This window comes from Tinamus guttatus, unplaced genomic scaffold (genome assembly GCF_059628265.1).
Source record: "Tinamus guttatus ecotype Peru unplaced genomic scaffold, ASM5962826v1 Tinamus_guttatus_pri_ptg000173l, whole genome shotgun sequence".
In the NCBI taxonomy this organism is placed as follows: domain Eukaryota; kingdom Metazoa; phylum Chordata; class Aves; order Tinamiformes; family Tinamidae; genus Tinamus; species Tinamus guttatus.
Window position 1 is genome coordinate 730,518 of NW_028288707.1, and position 26,799 is coordinate 757,316.

Below are 26,799 nucleotides of genomic sequence, written 5' to 3' on the forward strand. Positions count from 1 at the left end.
CATCAGTGACTAGAAAACAGGTCTCTGAAATTCACCCCAATGTTCAACCCAAGAATCGCACTGCTTCGAGAATAACTAAATTTTTACTTTCAAAGTCTTCTGCTTTACTTCAGAATAGAAGAATCAGTTTGGGGTACAAGTCAACTTGCAGCTCAAATTAATACTGGAGTGACGACGCACTTTCGGAGTAAATAAAAGGCAAATCTAACTCAAGTGTTCCATAACAATGCATCATCAAGGGCTGTGATATTTGAATGGCATTGTCTTTAATGTACCCACAAGAGCAAAATGTTATGCTTGGGAAAGGAGCAAGTGTTCCATTTGTATCTCCTGAAATAAATAAGGATACAGGAGCTTAGTCAGAGAAACAAACCAAAGAATTAAGATGGGTTTGCTTATCACAAGAGTAACTTAGCTGTTAGCAAAACAGTTAAGTAGAGGAGGGAACGCCCAAGGGAAGAATATGTGAGAAGTGCAAGCTCTATAGCATTCAGAAGGAATATGATATCCTTTTCGGGTTGCCTCTGTGCTAGCAAAGGCCAAAACTTGGTGATATAAGCACAATAGTGGCTTACAACAGAGTCATCATCCATCGGACCTGCGTCAGACCTGAAAAAAGCAAAGTTGGGACAAAGAAATGAAACACACCAGTGTCACATAGATAATGTTAAAGAGGACTGCGCAATTAACTCTGGCAGGAAAAAAAAAAAAAAAGTATTACAGGAAAAACAAGGACATCAAGATTATAAGCTTGTACTCAGAACAACCAACACAACAAAACCCCTCAGATGTTGGTTTATGCAGCCAAATGAGATTTAGAAGGTAGATGATAAAAAGAAAGCATTCCTAAAGGAAGCTTGCTCTCTGGTGTTCCATGGAAGAATTTTAAGTGGAAAAAATAGGTAGCAAAGTAACTCAATTTCATATTTTTCTTTTTGAATTGTCGTTTTTAAGAAACGTTTTAAGAAACATTGGGCGTTTCAAAAAAATACATGCCTAACACAATCTACCATCTTTTTATATTTAATTATAAAATTGTATTTTTATAATGCATAAAATAATCAGGCATGCTGGGTCTCTTGGACCTGAGGAATGTATCCAGTTAATCCACTGTAAGTGTATCCCCCGCCAACTGAAACTGGTCCTAAATCAAAAATCCCAATTTAGAAAGTTTTATTATCCTGATAAAAATTTCTAAATGATTCAGTCCTAACATATTCTAGAGTGTAGCTAAAGCACATTCCACTAAATGGCTAATTCAAATTTTAAATGTTTTTGGAAGTTTACAGATCCCATCACATGGCCACAGAAAACTGCTGTATTTAATGTCAGGCCTCCCTAGATCGCTGCAGCTATGCTTAGCTCCTCATATTGGTGATATCCTGAAACAAGGCTGAGGTTCATCTTCCCAGGTTCCCAAATTCACTCAGGGCTTCTCTCCTACTTTAATCCACTGAGATCAGTTTTGGTATATTATGGATTTAAATAAGTCAGACTATTTCCATTTACTCTTTTACACGATCAAATCAACTAATGTTTTTATCAGTAACTTCTTCTTAATCTGAAATGAGAGCTGTATTTTTTACCAAAATTTAGCAGTCAGTTTAGGTGTCTCTATTTTCTTCCTTCTTTTTATACAGATCACATTTTTACTGCTCAGATATAAACTGCAAAAGATTTCACAGCGGTATTCTATCTTACAAATATCCACCTAGAAGCACTTCATAGGCTGTCCTGATTAGGGATTTTTATCCCTGTAAATACATAGTGGCAACACTTGGTTAAAGTTCTCTAACAAATCTTCTGAGCCTCTCACTAACTCACAGCTCACAGCATAGAACAGCAATGAAAAGCCAGTCTGTGCGTGACGCTGGGGAATAACCATGACCTTGCCCCATGCTATCGTTTAAACATCTGATACCAGAAAGTGGTTTATACCTATGCACCTGCACACACCAATTCTGAATTTGCCCTGTCGTGTCTTACTAGCTTCGTATGTAAGCCTCCTTTATACAAACACCTAAACATTCCTAAGATATCAGAGTAGTGCATCTCTAACTTAAAATTTAGTATCTTCTTTTGCTTCAATTATAAATCTCATTTTAATGGGATTTTACCTTCTATTGTCTAACTTCCCCTTCGAATAAAAATATAATTCTCACAAAAGAAATGCACACTATACTCCAAGTTTGTTCTTTTTAGCCACACTGTGCAAATAAAGGCTTTCACTAAAGGCTATTTCTCTTTGTTTGTCAAGCATATATAGGCAAGCAACGAGAAACTAGAGCAAAACACAAAGATCCTTTCCTGATTCCACATGATGCCTTTTTTTTTTTTCATTTTGTAAAAGATTCCTAACAAACCAGTGCATTCTGCAATGCGATTAAAATGAAAAATGCCACAACTACAACTGCCACGACACTAGTGAGGTAAAGAATAACGTCAGCCAACATCATCTGGTAAGAAAGTCAGAAGAATAGGGAGAGGATATATAATGTCAGCAGACTTCAAAGAGAATGCCAGGTTCCTTTTCGGCTCTAACAAATGTAAAACATTAGCAATATAATTCAAATTACTGTCTTGTAATGATGTCATCTAGCAGTCTGACATCAGGCTCCAAGAAAACAATATACAGGCAGTGGAGTGTAGCACATTTGTCCCTTTCAAAAAAGGCTGCAACAAAGGACTGTGTTTTCCCCATACAATTAAAACAAAGCAGAGCAAACAAAAGCAGTACCCAGGGCAGGATGCTTATTAAATTTTAAAAGCTATTACTCTGTAAGTGGTAATGTTTTCAAATATTTTCCTTTTTTTCTGCTTTGTCTATTGGAACTCACTGACAGAAAGGGACATATTTCTTACAGTTAACGTAGTCCTGTGGACAGAATGTTAATGGAACAAAGAGTCGTTATTGATTTTATGTTTTCTCTTAGTTGCATTTTTTATGTTCAGATAGAGCACCTAGAAAAAAATAATGTTTTATTATTTTGTTATCAAATTAAAGAGAAACATGACCTTTAAGAGCAACAACTCAGTGAATGCCCAACAGTTTTTCATTGTTGAATGTTTCCTGAGGAATTCAATTTTCTTACTAAGAATACTTACAAAATTTGCCTGCTATGTTTCAAACCAGATTTTGCTATTGCTTCATTTATCGGCTACTATGTAAAAATAGAGGAATTTACCAGATATTTTAGTATTCTCCCAAAAGTCTCAAGTAAAAACTGAACCTGCTGTTTTTATTGTTTCAGTTTTCTTGAAGTAAGGGTTAGCAAGATTTAATGACAGCACATCCCGATCCTTACTCATCATAATAATCTTTAGCGGAAGTCACCAAGGGAACTTTAATTGTACAACTGGCTAATGATGAAACAATGACTCTCTCATTTTCCTTGAGATCCTGCTGAAAAGATCCCAGATTGTTTATATTGATTAACCGTAGTTCACTTCAGGCTTTAAAGCAATTGCTCCTGCTTCTAATGTTGTTAGCATTGATTTCTAGAGCCTAACGGTTCAGTCTTGCGGAGGCAAATCTGGAAATTATACAGGTCTTGTAATAAAGATGTGTTAACCTCAGAGAACATCTACAAGTATGTAACCTTCCTACATTTCCTTCCCTCTCTCAGTAGGAAAGCTGTTTTCAATAGAAGAATTGCAACAGAAGTAACAAGAGCACTATTAAATTAGAAAAAAAAAAAAAAAAAGCCTATGAGCTTATGAGCCACTACACAGAGTTTAAGAGTGTGAAAGGAAGATACACAGCACGCCCTGGATTGTGGGATCTGGCAACGGGAGATGCTGGCTGACATGAGCAAAGCGACAACTTCTATTGACATAGAAAAAGAGTGGACGGATGATTGGAAATCTGGCTAAACTCTCAAGGGAGAAGGGGAACACAGATGGGAAACTATTACGCAGAGCAAGAAGGCAGAAAAGCTGTAACTGGAAGTATTTCAGAAGGGTTTCTTCTGTATTTATGATATGTGTCCAGATCAAGACAATAGATGTAAAACTCTAGGAAAATCTGGATATAGATCTGAGCTCTGTAACTAGTCTACTCTCTGTATGTTCACATTATTCATGTCATCCCTCTTCTGGCTTCTTCTTTTCTATTGTGCCAAAAATAGGCAACTTGCTTTGGACTTTAACTGCTTCGCAGTCTGCCTCCTCCCCTACTTCTTGTCCCTCATTCACCACTGAGATGTTTCCCATTTCTGATCAGGTCACTACACTTTTCAACTGACACAGTTTCATTTCCTCTATTCTGCTTTCCCATGTGGTGGATCCTGTGTTAGCAAAGTCACCTTATTATTCTCTTTGAAATCATGCCCCTAAATTCTCTGTCTTATGATGCCTCCAAAATCTTGATCAAAGTGGGGTTGCTGCTATCTTGGGTCCCTTGTCTCCCATTGCCAGTATCTTCTTTCTTTAAAACCCATCATCTCATTTCTTTATTCCGAAGCTGCCCAGTTCTAGTCCTCGGCTAAAGGCAACATTATAAACGGAAAGGTCTTTGTGACCTAGACCATCAGTCCGTTACCACTGGTCAGGTCTGGGACTGCAGCTCCTTGGTGGCACCACAGGAATGACAGCCAAATAACAAGGAAATGTTGTTGCTTTCCTTCCAAATGCTGAAGTATGCTCAGGTATATGCACATAACCCTGTAAATGATGTTTCTCTCAAACTAGAATTGAAAACACTCAAGAACAGCAGACTGTAGACTTCTTATCTTTAGAAACACAGAGAAAAAAGAAAAAAGAATCTATTTTAAAAGTATTTCACAGCTCACAAATTCTTTTAACATGGAAATACTAGTTCAAACCTTAGTTCCATTAACATTAGTCAGTCTCCATTTTGTGAACTTAAATCAGATAAAAAAAAAAAGATGACTACTTAACATCTTTTATATTTTGATATGTTCCCACAGAAAGTCTGTCTGACCTCATTGCCACTCTTAGTGCCTTCATATTTCTACCTGTGTAACAGAGGATAAATATTAAACATCTAGGTTTAAAAATAAATGTCCTAGCCCAGGCCACTTTGTTAACCATGTTCCAGATTTAAGAATAGGCATAGGACAGAACTGGTAGAGGACACAATGTATAGAAATTATGTGTGTGCTCTGTATTTGTCAAAGCTGACTGTATCGAAAACCTGTTTTAAAGGCTTTTTTAAATAGCATGAAAACAGCCTGAATGCTACATGCAGCTCATGCAGCAATTCGGGCTGCCGTAAGCAGACCCAAGAGGCCACAGGAAAGGACTTCAGTATCCCTGATCGATGTTAGTTTGCTAAGTCCCGGAAAATACAGTCCAGCCTCTGCTGCTGTGGGTCACACCTTTATTACAGTATATATTTCCTGCTTAAATTGATTAAGCTGCACCATACTTATTATCTTATGTATTAATAATGTACATTTAATCTGCTACCTTATCACTGGATGACATTTTATTGCATGCAATGATGTAAATACAACCACGCCCATTCCTGGAAGCTTATATACCCTTATGACATTCATAAAAATAATTATGCCTATACTGTAGCCTGATGTTTTAAGCAAATATACCAAAAATGTGAAAGACAAAAGCAAATAATGAATTAATTTTTTTAATCTAATTTAATAATGTACAAAGAGTGCATATGAAATATTACAGAACAAAGCAGAGACAACTCAGACTTGTCTCAAGGACACCTGAATTACAACAGAACTGTAACAGTTTGTGTAGATTGCAATAGTCCTGATTCATTCTAAGGATTTTTGACAGTAGATGAAATTAGGTCATGTACCAAATAAAGGAATACTGGTAGTACTGTTTGTCTTGTCCTCAGCTCCACAATAGGAAGGAGCAAAATATTTGTGTACAGGAGATTTGTAATTAAGGCATTTTAGGTAAATGACTTTGTGGGAAACACAGACTATCGCCGTATGTATATGTGTGTGTGCGCGTGCACGCGCCTTAATCCCAAGAGGTTGTAAGGATTTCTGAGCAAATAGGTATGATACAGTATCAAAAATACGGTGCATAGAGTTAGGGTGAAGAAAGCTATAAAGGTAACTGGGAAAATGAAACAGGAGCTAAGCAAGCCCTAAGTGTTTTGCACTAGGACATATGTCTTTACCAAACAGGGCAATTCTGATTTCTGGGCAACCATGGGTCTCTGAGAAATTAATAAAAATGTGTTTCTTTTCATGGATAAAAGACTTAACAAGTTTCAAATGTGTAAGCACTATCATTCGAGAATACATGAGACAGAAACTCCCACATCCATGAGGCTATGGAAACTTAGTCATCTGAAGCAGCGTTCACTTGCAATCCAGTTACAAATTTCCACAGTGAGATGGGCAGAGGCTGTTTTTTTTCTGCGACATTTCCCAGATGCTCTTGGGATACGTTCGCTTCCCGGTCAGAAATCGGACGCTGCTTCACCTCTCTAACATGGTCACCTCAGAGGCCACCGCAACACACCAACCACAGGCTCCAGGCGCCTGGGGGGCACGAGGGGCTTTTATCACCCTTGTTAATACTGTAAATGCACGTTTGTCTCTCCTGGGGTGTGTGGTTAAGGGATCCGTAAGGGATCCAGTGTGTCCTCGGGGGGTGCAAGTCCTGCTCGTGGCATGGGCAACCTCTCTCCTACCCCAAGCCTGCAGCAAGAGGGTGTACAAACAGCCCTGTGCTGCAATCTGCTGTATTTTACTACAGTCCCAGCCGAAAACTTGCCATCCCGCTGGCTCTGTTTCATTTTAGGCTTGCCTTTATGCATACAGAGTACATACAATTGCTTAGCACAATTAAAAATGTGAAATACAAATCCCTAAGAAGGTATAAAGTCCTAAACAAAAGACCCAGGTATAAACTTCACGAAGTTGAGCAGGACTACGGCAAGATTTGCTTGCAGACGTGCAAAGCCCCCTGCTTCCAATTAGACGCATGTTTCACACAGACATCAATCCCATGACTTTATGGGGATATTCACGACCGGGAAAAAGGCTCCGACACCCTCAGTGCAGAATTATTTCTCTCTTTATCCTGTGTGGAGGCGCTGCCAGCTCGGCAGCACCGCGCGTTTCCCGCCACAGCCGGAGCGCGCGCGCGCGCGCCGCATACAGGAGCCGGGGCGCGGGGGCGTGGCCGGCGCGGGGGCGTGGCCGAGGCGCCCCGGCCCCGCTGCCCCCCACCGCGCTGCGGCGCGGGCCGCGCGCCCCCCCGCCGCGCGCCGCTGACGTCAATGGGATTCTTATCGTGCCGCCTGCGACAGCAGCCGCAGCCCGCAGGGGCCGCGGGCGCCGCTAAGCTGCGGCCTGGACTCCGCGCCGGACGGGGTCCCGCCCCGCAGCCCCGCCGCGGCGGGAGCGCGGGCCCTGCTCGTGCACGTCGCGGTGCGCACACACCCGTGCATCCACACGTGCGTGTGGTACGGGCTCAGCACACGCGCGGCGTGCGTGCAAAGCCCAGCAAAGGGGATGCTGGAAGTTATTGCTGGCTTTCAGGTCCTTCTCGCTAAAGCACAGCCCCTTCCTCCACGAAACGCATATAGAGCATTTAAGGCAGCATTTGTACCTACACACCTCAATCCATGGATGATTTTTTTTTTCCCCAAGCACTGACGGAGTATTTGCACCCCTATGCACACATGCATAGATACCTTACAATTAACACTCCCAGACACCTCAAAATGAACCATTAAGAAAAAAATTGAGATCAATCCCAGCAAAAACAGTGTTAACTCCATGACTTTGGAAGAGAATTACAGCTGTTTGCTCTGTGTCTGACCTTGGCCCACAGAGTGGGAAGCAGCAACAGGATGGGCTCATGGAAGAGCTAAAGGAGCTCAAGCCCTGAGCCGCAAACCCTGCTGCTGTTTGTGTCTTGAAAAACATTTCTTCAAATGGATGGCAGAGGAGCTATGCACAGAGAGGGGAGTGAAAACCCGATGCGAATGCAACGCGGGGTCCCCTCTTGCTGTGCAGGCACCTCGAGTGCCCCTTCTCTCAGCTGCAAGAAGTGCGTAATTTCCCCAGAAGCCAATGGGAGCCAAATACGTTAATCTAAAGGACAGCAGAGTGGAAATCTCTAGTGATCGCTACATTTTTTTTTTTTTAATCTGCTAATCACGCGCTATCCCTGGTGACGGTGACAGCTGCCTTTCGAGCAAAGAGAAGAAAATGTAAGGGAAAAAATTAAACAGAGCCTGTTCCCACATCTGCATTATGCAGAAAAGATGATTATTCCTCGGAAGGTCAGATGTGCTGTAAACATATCCTGGCAGCAGGGAAAAGATTAAGCCACAATCAGTATTGGCTGAAAAATAACTGGAAAAAAAGTGTCAAAAATGATGCTGGTAGCAGCCAGCCTCACTTTACAGAGCGCTCCCTAATGTCATAACTAAATTGCCTTTATTTTGTATATATTTCGGCACACAGAGAGACCAGCTATCAGATTTTCCAGTGAAAAACGCCATTAGAACAGCATGTGGTGAGTCCCAGCAGGACTGCGACTGTGCCACCCACCTCAGGAGCTGTGGGGAAAGTCAGGGGAAGCAACAGGGAGAAATTAGGGAAGCCACATCTGCACCAGGCCCAGAAAAGGTTCCCAACACTGTTCCCAAAACCATGGTTTTAATCCCACAGTGGGCCAGGAACCCGAGAAGAGCAACTGAGACACGAGCAAAAACAGAACTGAGCTTCCTACTCGTGAAAATATCTCCTACAAAAATGGTTAGACCTTGTGCATAAACCTTGGCCAGCAACAGTATCTTAAAAAGCAAATTTTCCTGGATTCTGTTTATATAGAACATAATGGTTTATAAATCCAGTAGAATTCATTTTAAATCTAGTTGTAGTCTGCAGTTGTAGCCCATTATGAGCTCGAGCTCTGTGGCACCAGGAAGAGAATATTTTCCTCTTTGCATATTGAGTGAAATCCAAAATTTACTGTAAGATTTCAAGTTGAGGAGCCCTCTAAATCTGTGTTTATAAAAAATAATCTCTGATTGTGTTTTACCTCATTTAAGTGTGGTAAGAATTGTATTTATTTGCCTTGGACGCAGAGTCCAGTTAAGAAGATGTCTGTAAAGCTTACCAAAAAGTAATTTCTACATTATGCACAGCGCTTTGTGACTGCACTCATATGAGTCAACAAAATTGCAATGATTGTGATGTTTATAAAGGTTTTCTGAGACCATATAAAGAGAACATAAAAATTAACTATCTAAGTCTGCTAAAAAATTACATTTAGACTTTGTAATGCCTTTCTGAGCGAAATACAAACATTAGAACCATTACTATGAATGGCAAATATCTTATATATACAGTATTATTATATAACATAGTACTGGAAGGAAATAATATACTGAAAAGTAAAAGTCAAGCCATTTGAAGTGAGAGGCCAGTTTATATTTTTCCAGGATAGTATGTCATTTAGTAAGTAACCTTAGGATATGTATTTCCTCAAATAAAAATTTTTTAGCTGGGTATTTTCAAAGGACTCAACTATCAACCACATTCATGATTAAAACCTCTGTTTTGTGCGTCTTGCTTGAAAAGTAGTCTAGAAATTCCATTCAAATTAACAGCCATGATGGTCTAGAGTCTCTTATGTGAATGTCTCTCCTGCAGAGCCTGACACTTGTTCTCAACTACATATTTCCAAAGTATTAGTAACACTAAAGCCATCTCTGTGCATTACAGTTTCTGTCTGTTAAAAAAAAAAAAGTGACAGGAAGTGAAAATTACAGTTTTAAAATATGGCCAGAGAGATAATAGTGGCAGGGCATCATGAATAACGGCACAGGCTGACATAATTTATTTTGGAGAGGAGCTTTTACAGCAAAGCACATTAAGTGCTTTTTTTTTTTTTTTTTTTTTTTTTTTCTCTTCAAAGAACAATTTGTGTTTCCAGCCTCAGCTAAAAGAGCACACTGTATAGAGATAATGAATTTAGGAGCACCACCTCCCGAACCTTTTCATTTGCTGAATGACTTTGTATGCTAAACAACTCACTAAAAATGTGGCCCCATCCTTTCTGCGCAGCTCATGCATTAGTTTACTATTCCAGCTATATAGACTAAAGCCTTTTTTAATGAACCTAAATGCCATCTGGTAGCATCCACACTCCAGCAACACAAGGCACAGCCTACGTGGGGAGCTGCTCCCAGCAGTCTAGTGATTTAATAACACATGTGTGATGTGTTTTGTTTGAAGCTATGTTGACACTGCACCAGGGATGTGCTCACAGCATGGGCAGATACAGATAAGGTACACTTGCTTGAATAGCCATGAAGCTGGGAAAGCAGAGACTCTAGCCCATAGTTTACCAGTCCAGATTGGTAACTTACAGACAGGGGATACAGCATTGCATGGAACACGCTAAGGAAGCCATCCCCCTGTGCTGAAATATTGACTCTGGCTTCCAAATATCCCTGGTGAAGAACTGCCAGGTGATGAGGCGAGCGGTAAGGCAGGCAATAAAATGGAAATCCTGGTGAAATACGGGTATACTGAGCTTCGTCACAGAGAATATGTGACTGTTAATAAATTTATTTTTCCCTAAAACAAAGCTTGCATTTTTTTTAACTCACATTTTGTATTCAAGAATGCTGAAACTATAGCACCGGCATACACTCTACAAAAAAGACGGGAATATGAAAAGAAGGTAATTTTATACCCAACAGATATAAAAACCTATTTCTTGATAAACAATTCTTATGAAAGTATTAATAATAATTAAAAAGCCTGGAGTGATAAAATGTTAATTTTCAGAGAGCTTTCATTACTTAGATTAAAAAAACATAAAAAGCATAATTTAATCCAGCATTCTAAATAAAAGCTGTTGGATCCAGTTCTGCTTTTATAAATGTTCTATATGCAGTTTATTTTGACAAGGTTTTCCTTATAGGTCTAGAAATATTCTAATCTGTCTGAGACTTTATTTTTTTTATTTTTTTGGTGGCTGCTGCTGCTGTTGTTTTGTAAAGAGGATGTGAAGGAAAATAAAGATAATAAAGATAATAGATCATAAAGATATAACCATACATTGCAGGATCAGATCTGGAGAAAAACACTAAGAGATTTAAATAAGAGAAAAGAATCAGGTCATAGGAGAGGAGATATAAAATACTGAATGAAGGAAAGACAGACATAATGAGAAGACAGAACAAAACAATGATTTTCTTTGTTTTCAAGGAATAAGTCAAAGTAGAACAATAAGTTGAAAGGAAGAAAGAGCAAACAATCTTTTTTAATTTTTTTAACAAAATCCTTTGCATTAACACAGGCCATCTCATCCCTATGAAATTTGCTAAGTAAATGTAAAAGATGCATTTAAATCTGCAATATGCCCAGGAGGCTTTTTGAGATTTTTTTCTTTTTTCCAGATTCCTTGCCTTCCTCAGGCTGTGCAGCACAGCCGCAGGGCACACGGCCGTTCCATCGTCACTCCCCACATTTGTCAATGCCTTTTTCAATGGCCGGTCACCAGCGCATCATCTCCCTGGTGCTAAGGGATGTGTTTGTGGTGGGAGCGTGAGAGAGGAAGCTGCAGAGAGGCTGTGGCGCTGCAGCAGAGCTCGGGTGGCTGAGGTGTGAGGCCGGCACTGGCCACAGAGCCGCCTCGGGAGAGCCACGGCCCAGCCCAGGCCCCGGTGCCTCCGGCTCCTGCGGGCAGCACCACATCCTGGGATGTGCCAGGGCAGCTGGCTCCACACAGAGCATCGCCCTGCCTGGGATTTTAAGCTAGCTCATCCCCACCTTCCTCTGTGTCAGACATGCACATGGACCAGTCAAGACAACACCGGGGAGCATCACCCTCGAGTCAGATTTGTCCTGTCCAAACCATCGCTCTGTCTCTTGCCCTTTTTCCCCCAGTGTGAAGACTGAAGACTTTCAAAACCACCTTTAAAGCATGGTTGCTAGAATGGAAACTAAGCTACAAGGCTACAGCAAGTTACTGCTCAAGATAAATTAACTAGGTGTATTTGTTACATTCTGAAGTCTGGGTAATGGAAACTAGCTAATCTTCAGTAAGTTCATTTTTAACAAGCAATGGATATTTCAACATTTTCTCACCAAAAGGAGGATGAAAATATTTACCTCAGCAAACTGTTGTGAAAGTTGGGAGGGAAAAGCACTTTAGGCCACAGCCTTGCTGTTTGTGCATTTCAGTTATTAATAGGCTTCCTTCTCTTCATACACTGTTGAGTCTCTACAGTTAAATCTTATTTCCCCCCTTTTCTTCTCAGCTAAAATCTGCTTTAGGCTTGATTGGGGGCAGGTGAGCAGTTACTTTTTTAATTTTATTTTTGTTTTTCTCTTTTCTCAGAGAAGCAAAGCATTCAGGTTTCATGTCTGAATGTCGTATCTGCATAGTGATCTCTGCACTTTGATATGCAAGACTTTCTTGCCTACATGAGAAAAGGGCAGCTAAATATTTAAGATGAATCACTGTTGTTTCAGAAAGAATCAACCTGGGACAAAGAGTTTAAAAGAAAGTAAAAAGAAGTTTAGGAGGCATAAAAGCCAAATATTTGCTCTTGCATTTTAAATGTTATTCAGCTAACTGAGGGAAAGGAAGCACATCTGCAGGATATTTTATGGGTTTTTTGTTCCTTTGTAAATACTTTTAAAAGACTCTGAAGTGCAAGACCAATCTATAGTTGGGAGAAACACTTATAGTACTGGACTTTCACAGAATCATCAAATCCTAGAAATAATTTTCAAGAATCAAGGTCTATCAGAAAACCTGCCTAACATATGAAACAGAAACAAATCTTCAAAGAGGTTCTTGGAAAATCTGTGCTATCTTTATAGCCTGTATTTTATAGGCAAGACTAAGAACATCTTTGGAGAAAAGAGACTTCAAGTTAGAACCGATAACTATTTCAACACACTAGGTCATACCACAAACACTTACTGTATATACATATACTGTTGAAGCAACAGTTACTCTTTTGAGCATCAGCTTTGTATGCCAGTGGGTATGTGTTGACAATAGCATTTTTATATATGTGTGTGTATATATATATACATATATAATTATTATAGTTCCAATAAACGTGGCTTTTTTTTTTCTTTTCTTTGCAGTGAGGAATGTGGCTACAAGGATTCTCCTTGTATCTTCTCCCACTGGGGCTTATCTCAGATTCATATTACACTGCCTAAAGAAAAAATTACCTCAAAGAAATTGGGAAAGAGGTGAAGCACAGAATTCAAGGGAGTATACATTTGAAAGGAGAACTGTGCCAAATCAGAGAGAAATGCTGTAATAGACTCATTGGTATTGCAGGTTTTACTCAGCAGAGCAAGGTCTCATAAACTTCATGGTGAGAATTAGTTAGAGCAAAGCAATCACATTTTTGTTTCACAATATCCCACAGTGAATGTCTGTGTCTCATAAATAACACATTTAGATATCTTTCCAAGTAGCAGAAGTACATGAGAAATAAACAGTTTTGCCACCTCACTAATATTTTGCTGTATGACAGGCTTGCACGTAATAAGTACGTATGTCAGCTGCTTGCTCTCTCTGAAAACAGCCTTGACCTGCAGGGACAGTGACTGCTTCGGGACTACACAGTCCTTCTCCGTCCTCCTCCTTTGGTCCGGCAGATATCCGTTTCCAGGGTTGAGGCTTGAGTGGCATATGACAAGGCTCAAACAGCCTTTTTATCTGATATGCCAAAAAATACTGAGAAGAGTGGAATAAAAGTATTTCTGCAGCTAACAGCCCTCATACCTATCCTTCTAGCTTAGTGGAAAGGACAGAATACAAAAGACAGATTTAGGGCATTACATTTGCCAGAGCTCAGATCTGATCACTGCTGCTGCTGCTTCTATTTGCCAAATGTAAATAAAGAAGAAACAAACCTGCCCCAAATTCTGATTTTACTTTTTCTCCTTAAGAAGTAGGATTTAAAAGCCACATGAGGAGCAGCATCAAAGGCTCTCTCCAAATAACTACTGGTTGCTTTCTTTGTCAGCTGCCCCCCTTCATCTGTCAGACCTTTCATACCATTAATAACATTTAGTTAGTTGTGTAATCAGGTTATGTCAAACAGTTTTCTGATTTTCTCCTTCATTTCTTTAGCACTGACTTTTTTTTTCTTCCTGTCATCTTTGCATTCCTTCCATTAAAGACTAGTTAGTCAATGGTTGCTACACTATGTCATTAAGCACTAGCATATGGCTTACTGAAAATAAGAGGCGTTTAAAAATATCTATTAATACAGTAGTCACTTGTATAATTTATTTCTGAGTTATTTCCTGTTTCTTTAGCATAGTAATAAACGAGTTATATAGTGACTCAGACATAATGCTACATTATTCCTCGTTATGAAGGAAAGAAACCCAAATTATTATCCTATGGTATGGGAGACTAGATACCTTAATTTATTGTCTGTCATCTTTATTTTTCATTTGGTTTAGAATTAATTCAACTTCAGATCTAATTTATGCTTTCAAAAATAAATGCCAGTTGCAGAAATTAATTTAAAACACTGCACGGGGAAAGAATCATGAATTAGATCTGCAATTTACCACTAGTATTTTAATCCAAATGTTTGGGAATCATTTTTATTATTTAATTATCAACTAAAACAAAATATACATGGCCAAAAGTGCTTCAGTAACTAAGAACATCATATTATTTATGGGGATAAAATCTAAATATTCCTGTTTTTTTTTTTTTTTTTTTAAGTCCCTATATGAGTCAGAGCTGAACCTTCTTAACTGTGAACAGATTAAAGACTATAATGGAAAAAAAAAATCCAATATATTAACAGAACCCAGAAGTCAAACAGCTCTAGAAACCTGTCTGAGGAGAACTATGTGATGAGAAAATTAAAAAAATACCCTGGACTTTTTAATATTTAAAGTGAAAGCTTCCCTGGAGTCCCAGGAATAAGCCCAGTAAACTGCTTGTTATGGTTACCCAGCAGATTTCCACATGGAAATTCCCAATGGGATTTGGGGCTGTGCTGGGTTCTCCCCTACTGGCTCCTCCTTTACAAATACTGATATCCAAGTAGTGTCTCCAGGTGATTCCAAAAGTCCTGCCCAGGCACCAAAGACCATTGAGATTGCCTCAGAAAGCTGCCTTCCTCCGGGGAGCACACAGAAACCCAGAGGCTGTACAGAATGTTTAATATACAGGGCCAGCTAGTTGGAAACACATGTGATGATTGACTTCCATGAACACCTGATGCAACCACCTCACACAGGAGACCAGGCTGGTGGTGATGGTCTTTTTGCATGAAAGTGTTAGAACCTGTCCTGAACATGGAAGCTGGAGCTCTATGCGCTTCCTGACCCCAGGATTTGAATCCATTCACCCCAATTCCCAGGAAAGTGCAGTAAACACAAGCCTATTTTTCTACAGCCAGAGCGGGAATTATTCCCTCTTTAATGCAACATCCAGAGCTGGGTGCTTTGATTCACTGCTTTGCTCAGGCTGGGTAACCAGGAACTTTCATATAATCAGACTTGGGCACTTCAGTGGGTGGTCTTGGTGTAGCCTTTATACTTAAATGCATACTCAGGAAAGTGAAGTATTTTCTGAGTAACCTATTAATGAAAACGCGTTTTGAAATCCACCTTTTCAGCTGGAGAGAAGATCATGTCACTGATCACAGATGTTAGAAGTTTGATGAAATGTGAAAAAAAAAGATGCATTCAGGCTACATCAGATGGTTATACGAAAACCCACCATCTACTGAGTTTTATTTGCTACGTAGACCAATGAGCTGCATTCAGAATAAGAATAAAAAAAGGGGTATAGACAAGATTCTGTTTTTTTCTTGCAGATTCTTCTCACCTCAGTCCAAGGCACTTCCCAGTGTTTCCCTTGTTCTGCTAGTATCATCAATGCAGTAAATGCAAGCTGGAGTCATGCATATTTCTCAAAAGTGACACTAAGTGACACAACTGGGGTGAAAAGAAGAAGCACACTAAACTTACTATCCTGTCTATCTTTCCAGGAAAATTTTGGTTTGGAAACGTTTGGTTAAATATTTTGGTGAAATGATGATATAGTGATTTTTCCTAAAGCATCAAAAAACTACCCAAATTTGACTTTAAAAGTGAGAAGCTACATCTGTGTTGGGTTACGTATGAAATTATCAGTGTGGAGATAATCTACATGAGCCTCTCTCATGTTTTCATTTTGACCTTGAGTACATCCTTTTTTTTTTGGCATGCCTGTATTCTAACTACAAAGTGTGCTAAGTGTATTTCAAAACCCAAGCAGTACTACAATGCACCCTTACAGAAAAGTAACTTGAAGTCCTAGATAAAGCTTACAGGAAGAGGTCAGTTTTGAGTCTTCTAGTCCTTATATACTGAGATAGCTTAACCACACATTACCACGAAGACCAGATCATTATACTACAGCTGAGTGATGCAGTATTATACACACTTCAGAACAACTACATTTATTTTCTAATTTTTGGGTTTCGATAGATCACTCTGGAAAATGCGTATATTATGCTTATGTGTTAATAAACATTTTGAAATAGCATAATGAAAACTGCCATTTGGGCACTAATGCAGGCAGGGTAAGTCATCATTTAAAAATATCCTAGATGATCCTCATAACTATTCTCATACTTTCACTATTGACAAAGCTTGAATTTTTCCAAAAAAAAAGTAGTCAAGGGTAGGGACCATTCTCTCTTGTACTACATTTTTATTAACATCCTTGAATGTGAGGTAATAAATAAACAGCTTGCATCGTCCAAAACCATGTTAAACTTTATCCTGCCAATCTGCTTAAAGAAAGTTAATCACTGTTTAACCAATATATAGAACTTAAGCTAGCACTAGATGAAAAATGCATTTTGATTCTGTTTTTCAGTTGGAAAAAAAATGCAGCATGAATTAAAGGTCTTCAAATCAAGGTGGAGAAAGCATTCGATAAGCCCTCACAGATACAGCCTGCCAATGACAATAGCTCCCTTAAATCAAGGAAAGGACTAAACTAGAGACCGGAATACTATTCATTCTAAAAGGAAAACACAATTTATTAGTTTTCTTTTTAAATGACCCATTTCAACCAAGTAGTTTTTCCATGATAAAACTGTGCTACACAGGCTGTGAGAAAAAGAGCTAGTTTTTAGGGTGCACAAACTGCATATGCATGGAAAGAAGCCTCTAGTTCATCCTACAAAATGGGCTGATGGTGCAGCCTGGGCCAAGAAGGGGACTCCTGTCTCTCCAATTCACTGCTTGTTCCCTGCACAAATTGTTTACTCTGAGCAGGACACAAATGACTGAATTCCACTCCAAATTTAGTTTCTGTCATGTATAAATATACTTTTTCTTCTAAAAAAGCTTACGTGCCTTTCTTGCAGTTTAGTTTCCTCAGTATTCTCTTCTGTTGTTCCAAGTTATCTACTGAGCATCAAAACTTAGTGACACTGTTGTTACTAAAAGGCCATCAGAAGTAACAGCAATGACAAAAAGTTACAGCTGAAGAAAATTACCCTCTGCACATTGGTCTGTGTAATACAAAGGCCAATAACACCAGAATTTATTTTCTGAGGACAGAAATTACTTCTTTAAAGAGGATTGCTAAGTTCCAAAGTATTTTTTAGGCACACAAAAACTGGCTGCACACATGGTAGCTAAATGAATATCGAGGCAAGAAAGGAGGTTAAATAAGTAAACTCTGAATTATACTATACTATTCATATAAAGTACTTCGATTTAATATCAAATAGTAAAATATTAGCCTAGGAGGTGAGTTCATAAGAGACCTATTCTTTTGTTTTTAAAGGCAGGAGCTGAGTTGAGAAGAAGTGCCAATGACATTTACTGGTTATTTATCTTACTGACAGTGCCGCAGAGCACTGACATATGTATGTACCCTGGGTATCTTCTGAAAAACACACACAAAGTATATAACCTGCTAAACAGTATTTCTTTCAAATTGTTGATTACTTTCTCTTGTTTTACTAGTCTTCACATAGCATAAAATCCATACCAAGAAACACTGTGCGTTTTTTTTTATGTTGTCTATTTGAGAAATCTATTACAATGAGTCTAGCTATCTTCAACTAAAGGCGACTTTCAAAAGCCTCTGCAGAAGTAAAAAGGACGCATTTAACTGACTCTCAGTAAGAATTCTGGTCCTAAACATGAGTTTTGAAAATATTCCCTGAGAAAGCAAGTTGAGGAGGACTGGCATTTGTGTGCCTGCGGCTTTCCTGCAATATAGAGCACCTCTAAATCATATTCAGCCACTGGCAAGGTTTACTGTTATGGTTGTTGCAGTCTGCTGAAACACACCTGCTAATTTCTCAAAAATTAGATGCAATTTACTGAGACTAAAGGATGTGAAAATGCTAGAAAGCATATTTAGATTTGAAAATGTAAGTCTCTTGGTATTCACTATGAAATTCTAATAACTTGCTGAGGTGGGTTATAGTCTGTTAAAATATCCCCAGATGCATGGGTATAAAAAAGGTACAAAGAAGAAAATATTTACGTATATTTTACCAAACTACACTAAGAGCAAAAGTAATTTTACCAAAAACATCCCCCTTCTCTTTCAAAACAGGCTGTCAGCTTTTTTCAGCGCTTCAGGAAAGTACCTCTTACTCAATTACCTTAAGTGAGAATTTCAGAACATTGTATCTTGCCTTTGCCAAAAGTTTGTCAGTACAGTTTACTGTAGGAATACTTCTCCGTAATAAGATAAAAATATATTCAATGGCCAAATGAAGTCAGAGTGGGAAGTGCTCATTATACCTACAGTCCTGCTGACTAAACCTAGAGAAGTGGTATATAAACTGCTATTATATAGGGCATGTTTTATATATCTGCCTAAGCCGGGGTATGAAATCTAATGTCTTCAACATTTTAAAATGACCCTGAGGTTGCAATACAGTATCTAGATCTTTAGTAAGATCTAAAATATTGTTTATTTTTAGACCTCTGTTCTTGAGGGCTTTAGCATCCATTCAGTTCCCATATCTGTTCCCAAGCTAGCAGCAATTACCTCAGTATTCATAGAATCATAGAATCATAGAATGCTTAAGGTTGGAAGGGACCTCTAGAGATCATCTAGTCCAACCCCCCTGCACACGCAGGGTCACCTAGAGCACGTGGCACAGGACTGCGTCCAAGCGGGTTTGGAAGATCTCCAGAGAAGGAGACTCCACAACCTCTCTGGGCAGCCTGTTCCAGTGCTCTGTCACCCTCACTGTTAAGAAATTTTTCCTTAAGTTCCTATGGAATTTTTGGTGTTTCAGTTTCCGGCCATTTCCTCTAGTCCTATCAGTGGCCACCACTGAAAAGAGACCATCACCGTCCTCTGAAGAGTATTGCAAGAGTTAACTCCTGTAAGGCATCTTTTGTTCTTTTATGTCCCCTCCTGTGTTCTTACATTTGCTTTATCTCACTGCTGTGCTCTGGTATAATCACCGACACAAGAAAAGACAATAAACATTAAGATTATATTGGAGATCTCCATGCAGTGATACACTCTACAGTCCAGACGGGCCAGCAGGATACTTAAGACTTTACCTACTAGACTTGGAGCAGCTTACAGCATATCATGACCAGGAATGCTTCCCCATATTCAGCAATAATATAACTCTAAGGCACAGAAATGAAAACTATTACACTTCTTTTTTTGGAGACATACATTTTGCATGTGATTATGCTCATGTTTTCAATAAAATTGAACTACATCAATTCAGAATATTTTATATTTAAATTTTAATGGACATAATTATGTCTGTTTATGTCTGGGTTGCAAAGGTCCTTAGATTTCTATATTATCAGAATTTTTTGTTTGTTTGTTTGTTGTTGGTTTGTTGCTAGTTAGTGCTTTGAATAGTAATCTTCCTTACCTCTTACCTATAGGATGCTATTCATGGCAGAGGGATGGTCTACATGGCCTATGGATCTGAATTTGCGAGACGCAACTCTCAGAAATATGGTTACTCCTTATCTGACTGTTTCTCAAAATAATATATTATTCTCAATACAGTATGATACAACCTCTGCTTTTCTTCTGTAACCTTTGCTTTCACTCCTCATCCAGCTGCTTGTACTTAAGAAGTCTAATCTGTGTCAATAAGGATGTTTTGCTTACTTAGTGCTGTTTGTTAAATGTATTGTACTGAAAACCAGGAGATTAGTAATCAATTAATTAACTGTATTTAATTAATGAATAATGACTGGTTATAGTCCCAATATAATAAAATAAAAACAGTAGCAAAAGACTTGTAGATCCCATATCGCAGCCTTAAACTTAGGAAATTAGGAAACCTAAAGCTGCTCTATACAAACCATGTAATATGTTGGAAAAACATTCAAGAAATTCCAATTACCTAACAGGATATTGAAATTCTGCTGGATAACATGCAGACCCATATAAAGTGCTAAACTCTAGTCCAAAGAGAAGTAATAATAACAAATGGTAACATATTAATTCAGTTTAAATTTATAACCTTATAGTATTTTCAGCTGGGTTGATTTTTGTATATACAAGAAAATCTGAAGGGGTCTTCCTGATACTAAGCCATGTTCTTCCTACCTATTAATAAATGAAATGAAGAAATAGTTGATGGCTTATTATTGAATATTTTCATATATTCTGCTCTGTGTAAGGGGTAGTTTTGGGGTAGTTTTTAGTGGAAAATTTTAAAGTGTAAACAATTTCTAAAAAATCAACTTTTGCAATTATGATTTATTTTATTATTAAATTAAATCTTTACTTAGAGGCCCTTTGGCACTTTGTAACATAAAGGACCTATGATTTAGTCCACTTCAAAACTATTTATATCAACAAGGTGTTCCTCTAATAGGGGGCTTTTAGGGAACAGCTCAGCTGCCTTTAAAGGAGACATCTAAAATAAGTCAATCGGCGAGTGCTCATTTACACTGAGTATAAAGGGACTCTAGTCTTGACAAGTTAGAGATACCTACCTTCTGTGTGTCTAAAGCTGGTAAGAAAAGTGCCATTCAAGTCATCTGTTGTTACATGAAAAGCTCCTACCTCCTGCCCCCTACTTTGCCTGGAAAGGGACACTCAGCATGCTGTAGCACACCTGACTTATCCTAAAGATCAGGTGTGCCATGGACACGCATTGTTTTCTTTTCAATGCAGTTTCTGAACTGCATTCATGTGGATATGTTGAAAAGAACAGACCATATTTCTGCCATTAACATATTTACTTTGAAAAATGACTGCAACTCTTAAGTCCACTATCTTTGAGTCCAATCCTGCAGCAATATTTTATTGCATAGTTGCTCTGCTTTGACAAGACTGAACATTTTACTCATATACTGCTCCACCTTTCAATCCCACTACTCTCAGTCTTCTACTTCTTGCGTTTTCTCCCACACTTATTCATCAGGGTCATTTCTTAAAATAGACAAAAACCACTTTTTCATCTAAAAGGGAAAACTTTGCTCTTGCAATTTTATTTACTTTTCTTTACCAAATCCCTTTTCATCTTTTTTCTGCCATTATTGCTTTTTGCTAAAATTTTCTTTTGCTTTCTGTAATCTTCTCTTTCCTCAATTAGATTCTTCCTAAAGACACTTCTTCCAAGAAACTTAGTAACTTAAACCCTCCCTTCTTAGGTGTCTATGTTTTAATATTGACACTGTGCAGTGATGCTGCACCTTCTGATCACCTATTTTATTGCACTGGTGACGAGTTCTTGCTGAGATTGCTAACTGTTCCATCTGACTGATGTGAGGGGCTCACCTGTCTGGTGTTTTACTCTAGATATTCAGTGACTTAATCTGTGAGAGCAGCATGTACAGGAGGATTTTTCAGCAGGAAAGGTACAGACTGCACTTGAAGTATCCCTGGCAAGAAATCAAAAAGCATGGTAGCATCCAAAAGAGTTTTTAATCATTCTGAAGAGCATGAAAAGCATTTGCAATGTATTTTTCTTCTTAGCCTTACGGCAGCATGCTTTACCAGGATTGAATATGCCTCAGAAAAGCACCTATGCATACTTCTGTGCTTAAACCATAAAATTTGTTGCGACGGAAATACTGAAACCAGGCTATGACTAAGAATGGGTGAACCCATTCAGGCAAAATAGTATCCAGCTACAATCTTCATTCAGCAGCTAAAGTGAATTGCAAGCATTTTCCTGCTTAATATTTCTTCTCTATTCCGGAAATCTTTTAGCCGCTTATATCCAACTCACATAGGCCCCAGCTCACCCAATTCAATGCACAGTTTGGGCATAGCAGTTCCAGTAGCATCTCTGCTAAATCAGATTAAACTAAATTAGATTAAATTATCCTTACTACTCTTTGCCTTCTGCTCTTTCTTCCTTTATATTTCTTGGCACAGAAAGATTTTTAGATTAGTTGCACCAGTGGCTGCACTGCCTTCCTTCCTGCTAAACTTCCAGTGATTTATTGCTTCTGACATGTACGGTGTACTCTGGAGATTAACTGAATGGAAACCTTCAGATCAGGGGGAAATTTGAAAAGAGCAACAGTAACTTCCAGCAGTGACTTGAGTCCTGCTGCCTGAGCAACAACTTCTGGAGAAAAGCAGCAGACCTCAGGCAAACAAGTGTGGCAGTGCACGTGGCTTGGGCTTGCTGCATGCTCCCAGGCATGCAGCTCTAATGCTCTCAATATCACATTTTCTTTGATTATCAAGGATTTCACTACATTATAGACTTTTTGAAATTAGTTCCTCGGAGCTACAGGGAAGAGACATATTTTTCAAAAAGCTCTGCCTCTGTTAAGGATATCAGACTTCAGAATGAGACAAGTAAAGCTCACAGGTAGAAATCAGTGTAAATTTATCAGTAACTGGAATGTCTCATGGGTGGTAGTTTGAAACTAGCACCTAGAATTACCTCTTTAACGAATATGCTACCAAAGGATTATACCAGAAGCAGGACATGAGGGATGTCTGCATTTATCCTCTCTCCTTCCTTCTCACCTCCCCTGGCAATTTATTTAATTACCAAAACATTAAGGATGATTACAAAACATTCTTAACTGAAGTTACTTTTCAGTGAATAGAGTGGATTTGTAAGATTTAACCTTCTGCTCCCTGATGAGCCCTAAACACAAATGCTCAGATTACATTCCTTGGAGAATAAACGATAGATCTCTTAGAGGTAAACACTTATAAAGATAGATGAAAAAAACCCTAAGGCTTCACACTGAAGTCTAATAAAGTAATTATTGAACACTTCCATTCAAAAAAGCTAAATTTTTGTTTGCTGCTTGAGTTACAAGTCTATCATTTAGTCTTGTAACTAAAAGACAAGAGTTTGAAGACAATCAATAAAAATCAAACCAAGTTCCACCTGGAGAAGAAGTTACAGTGAAAATTCTGGAAATTATAAGTTTTCTGGTTAAATGATAAATTATCTGCTTACTAAGTGTCTCTCCATGTTCACTACAAGACAAACAAATGCTTTTTTACTCTACCAGCATGCCATTTAGAATGTAATTTCTTGGAAAATTACACTATGCAAGAATACATTGATTAAGATGTATTAACAAATACAATCTAAACATTTCATCGTAATGCTATTGGGATATTTCATTAAAATGTGTAACATAAAACATAAGTTGTTTTGCTCACACAGTTTAAGTGTTGAGTTGCTTGAAGGAGAGGTGTTTAACTGTGTCATTTTGATTGTGCCTAAATCTACCACCTCCAGATAGATGTACTGAAATCCAGACGCAAAAGTTTCCTTCCATGAGAGATCTCTGGGGCAAAATCAACCTAAATGCAACTGACTAGGAACACAAGATTGTAAAAAAAATGCTACATGCTAACTCCATACTAATACCAATACTAACACAAAGTGTTATGAAGTAAAATTTTTAAATGATCATGTAATTTAGCATCCCATATGCTCGAGGCGTCCCTGCTTGAGTGGGGGGGTTGGACTAGATGATCTCTAGAGGTCTCTTCCAGCCTCAACCAGTCTGTGATTCTGTGATCTCAGTCCTGACTTCAAGCTATTATTTCTTTAGAAATAGTAGTGTCTTTTACAAGTATTTTTTTCTTTTAATCTCCTAAATATTAGAGAAACAGAAATAGAATCACAAAAGTTAGCTTTGAAAAATGTCACTTCATTACCTAAATTTTTGTAATGTCAAGACTTTGCTGCTGCATAGCTATAGATATCTACCTCCCAAATAAAAGATCAATCTTCATACCAGTTCTTTCTAGTATATTTCATGGCAGAAAGTTGCTAATGAAGATAATTATGACACCACACACACAACGATAAATAAAGAAAATGGAGGACAAGGACTACTACTTAAAAAAAAAAGGAGGGGGGATAAACTTGGATTAATAACATGATAATATGATAGAAATTAAAAGACTAAGATGACTCCCAGACTTTTAACAACCACACAACTCAAATTCTCTTTAATAGAATAAAGATGTGAAATTAGATTACTGTTTCAAAATACAATCTTCATTGAGTTTTCATAAATATTAAGTTTAGAGACCCATGATGCTTTCACAGATGAATTTGTGATCATGCTAATCTCTCTTACCTGTTATAGTTGCTTTGTTAATAGATGGTTGGTTACACATTGGTGACCGTCTGATAGGGAAAAGAAAAAAGGTATAAGCCTCATAATCTTGTAGATTACTGAATCCTTGAACAATCTAAAAGAAAAGGCTTTTCCTTGGGAAGATATTTGGGGCTGGAACACACTGTCACAGACAAGAAAACAAGTTCAAATATTTGTTCTAGAGCAAATACCTCTTTAAGGACCAGATATTTCTTTCTAGTAGAGAAGGAAATTCACAGCTGATCCTCAAATCTCTTGGCAGACTGAGAACTCCAGCAGGGGAATATATTAAGAATTTACAAGTTCATTAAAAACCTTAATCATACCTAGCAGTTGTATCTAGCTTGAAGTTTGATCCACATGCGTATTTATTATTATTCTAACGTGTCCATTATAAATTATAATTTATTTTTCTTTTAATTATTTGAATTTATATTTTTCATTAATCTGAGCATACAGTTTTGCTCATTTAAGAAAGTTGGAAATTGTTGGACTGACAAAGTGACATACAGATGGATGTGCAGCGGCTGCAGGTAGGGACATATGAGGTCTGTATATGCCATCCAAGGTGGCTGGAAATATCCTTCTGTGTCACTGCATATATGTAGGCAGCTATCGTATGTACTTAACTCTTCAGTTACAAACTGCTGTGAGATGAAGTCTCCATGAATACTAATTACTTTTAATTTTTAGTGATGCACATTTTGGGTAAAGTAAATTATTCCATTACAAAAGCTGCCAGTTTAATTAACATTAAGTAGTGCTTAAAGAGCCTTTAACTAATCCCTTTTAAGGGGACAGAATGATCTTTGGCAGCAGATATTTCTGAGGATAATTCTGTAGTTTTATGACAGAAAAAACACATAAACTACCCTAATTTGAATTCTTAAAATTCATAGTTAGTTATTTTAATATAATATATAATAAGACAATAAGTATGTAAGAAATATGCTGTATAGGAAAAGATGCTTCTCCCATAAAACTGTGATTACAAGAAATTTATACTCAATGAAGAGTTTACTCCAATTCCTTGGCAAAATTCTGTAAAAGTTTTCTTAGGCCTTAAAGGCTTACCATTCTATCTTGTATGGAAAAAAAAGTATTATGTTAATAATTGATAATATGATGCTGCAATACGACCGGAGATTGTATTTATTATGTCTTATCTATAATTATGCACTGCTGTGGATATGCAGACTGTCACGTATCTTGGATGAATTAGTCAGAGTTTTAGGTTCACATCATGGGGATAGCTCAAAATGAGTGTAGATGTCCACTCAAGTTAATTTATAAGACTCAGCCTCTTTGCCTAAATGATTGTCTTTGAATGCCCTTTGATGTATGACTAGTTTATTGAAAATCATAGAAGACCCACAAAAAACACTTCAAATTTATGCACAGAAAGAAATACAAGAGCAATTAGTAGGTGATGGGATGTTGTCTCAGCTATCAAGTATAATGGTTTCAAAGGATTAATAAAGTCTTGTTATCGCATGATTTATGCAAGTTGAGTGACCTAGACTGATGTTTGCAACATCTGTTCTCATAATTCTTAAGTTTTAAAGTTTAGAAAGTACCACTGCAAAAAGTTTAGTCTCAGAAAATTGACACTCACTTGCTGGGTGCCCGATCCTGTAAATTGGTTAATGCAGCAAAGTTATTCCGTACAGTACGCAGGCTGGCCAGCACCTGGAAAAGACAAAACGGTCACAGGCTGAATCTCTGCATAGGTAAGACTGATTTTTTCCCACTCCACTTGGTTGGCAGGAGAAGGAAAGAACATTGCAGGACAGCTGTAAAAGGTTTCCAGGATTGGTTTAACATCTGTAGCCTTTGACAATTATTTAACAAGAGTATGTCTGTAATACAGAGACAATGGGTTCTTTTTCTTTTTCCTCATAAACAACTCACTGTTTGTTTAAAGAGCCTTACTTGAAGAGGAGGAAAGTTTTTCACAGAATACTACTTGGCTCTCTAAAATGACCACAAAAGCCTTCATGTTTGGAAGATAATCGCCCATTCAGGCCCATTGCTTCACACAGAAGAAACTATCAGAGAATTTTCCATTTGCAGCCCAGCCCACACAAACCTCAAATGACAACTGGAATGAGACTGTCTGGCTTGGCAGGGAAAACAGAAGTGGCTCCTCTAAGGGGCTGCAGTCCTTTCGGCACTTTGGACAGAAGGCCAAAGGAAGAGGAAGGTATCATACCTGAGCAGATGGGAAGTGCTTGAGTACGGTTGCAAGCTCTGTCCATTACAAAGG

General features: G+C 38.3%; 1 protein-coding gene across 4 annotated transcripts in view; it reads right to left on the reverse strand.

The window, feature by feature from the left end:
* LOC104574775 (3',5'-cyclic-AMP phosphodiesterase 4D) overlaps window positions 1-26,799 on the reverse strand; it is a 345,941-nt gene that overhangs the window by 62,187 nt on the left and 256,955 nt on the right. For all 4 annotated transcript variants that reach the window (XM_088523262.1, XM_088523263.1, XM_088523265.1 and 1 more), the window contains exons 4-5: window positions 26,149-26,222; window positions 24,513-24,562 (exon numbers count right to left, since the gene is read on the reverse strand). In XM_088523262.1, coding sequence (XP_088379388.1) covers window positions 24,513-24,562; window positions 26,149-26,222 — 124 coding nt within the window. The remainder of the gene's footprint in view (window positions 1-24,512; window positions 24,563-26,148; window positions 26,223-26,799) is intronic.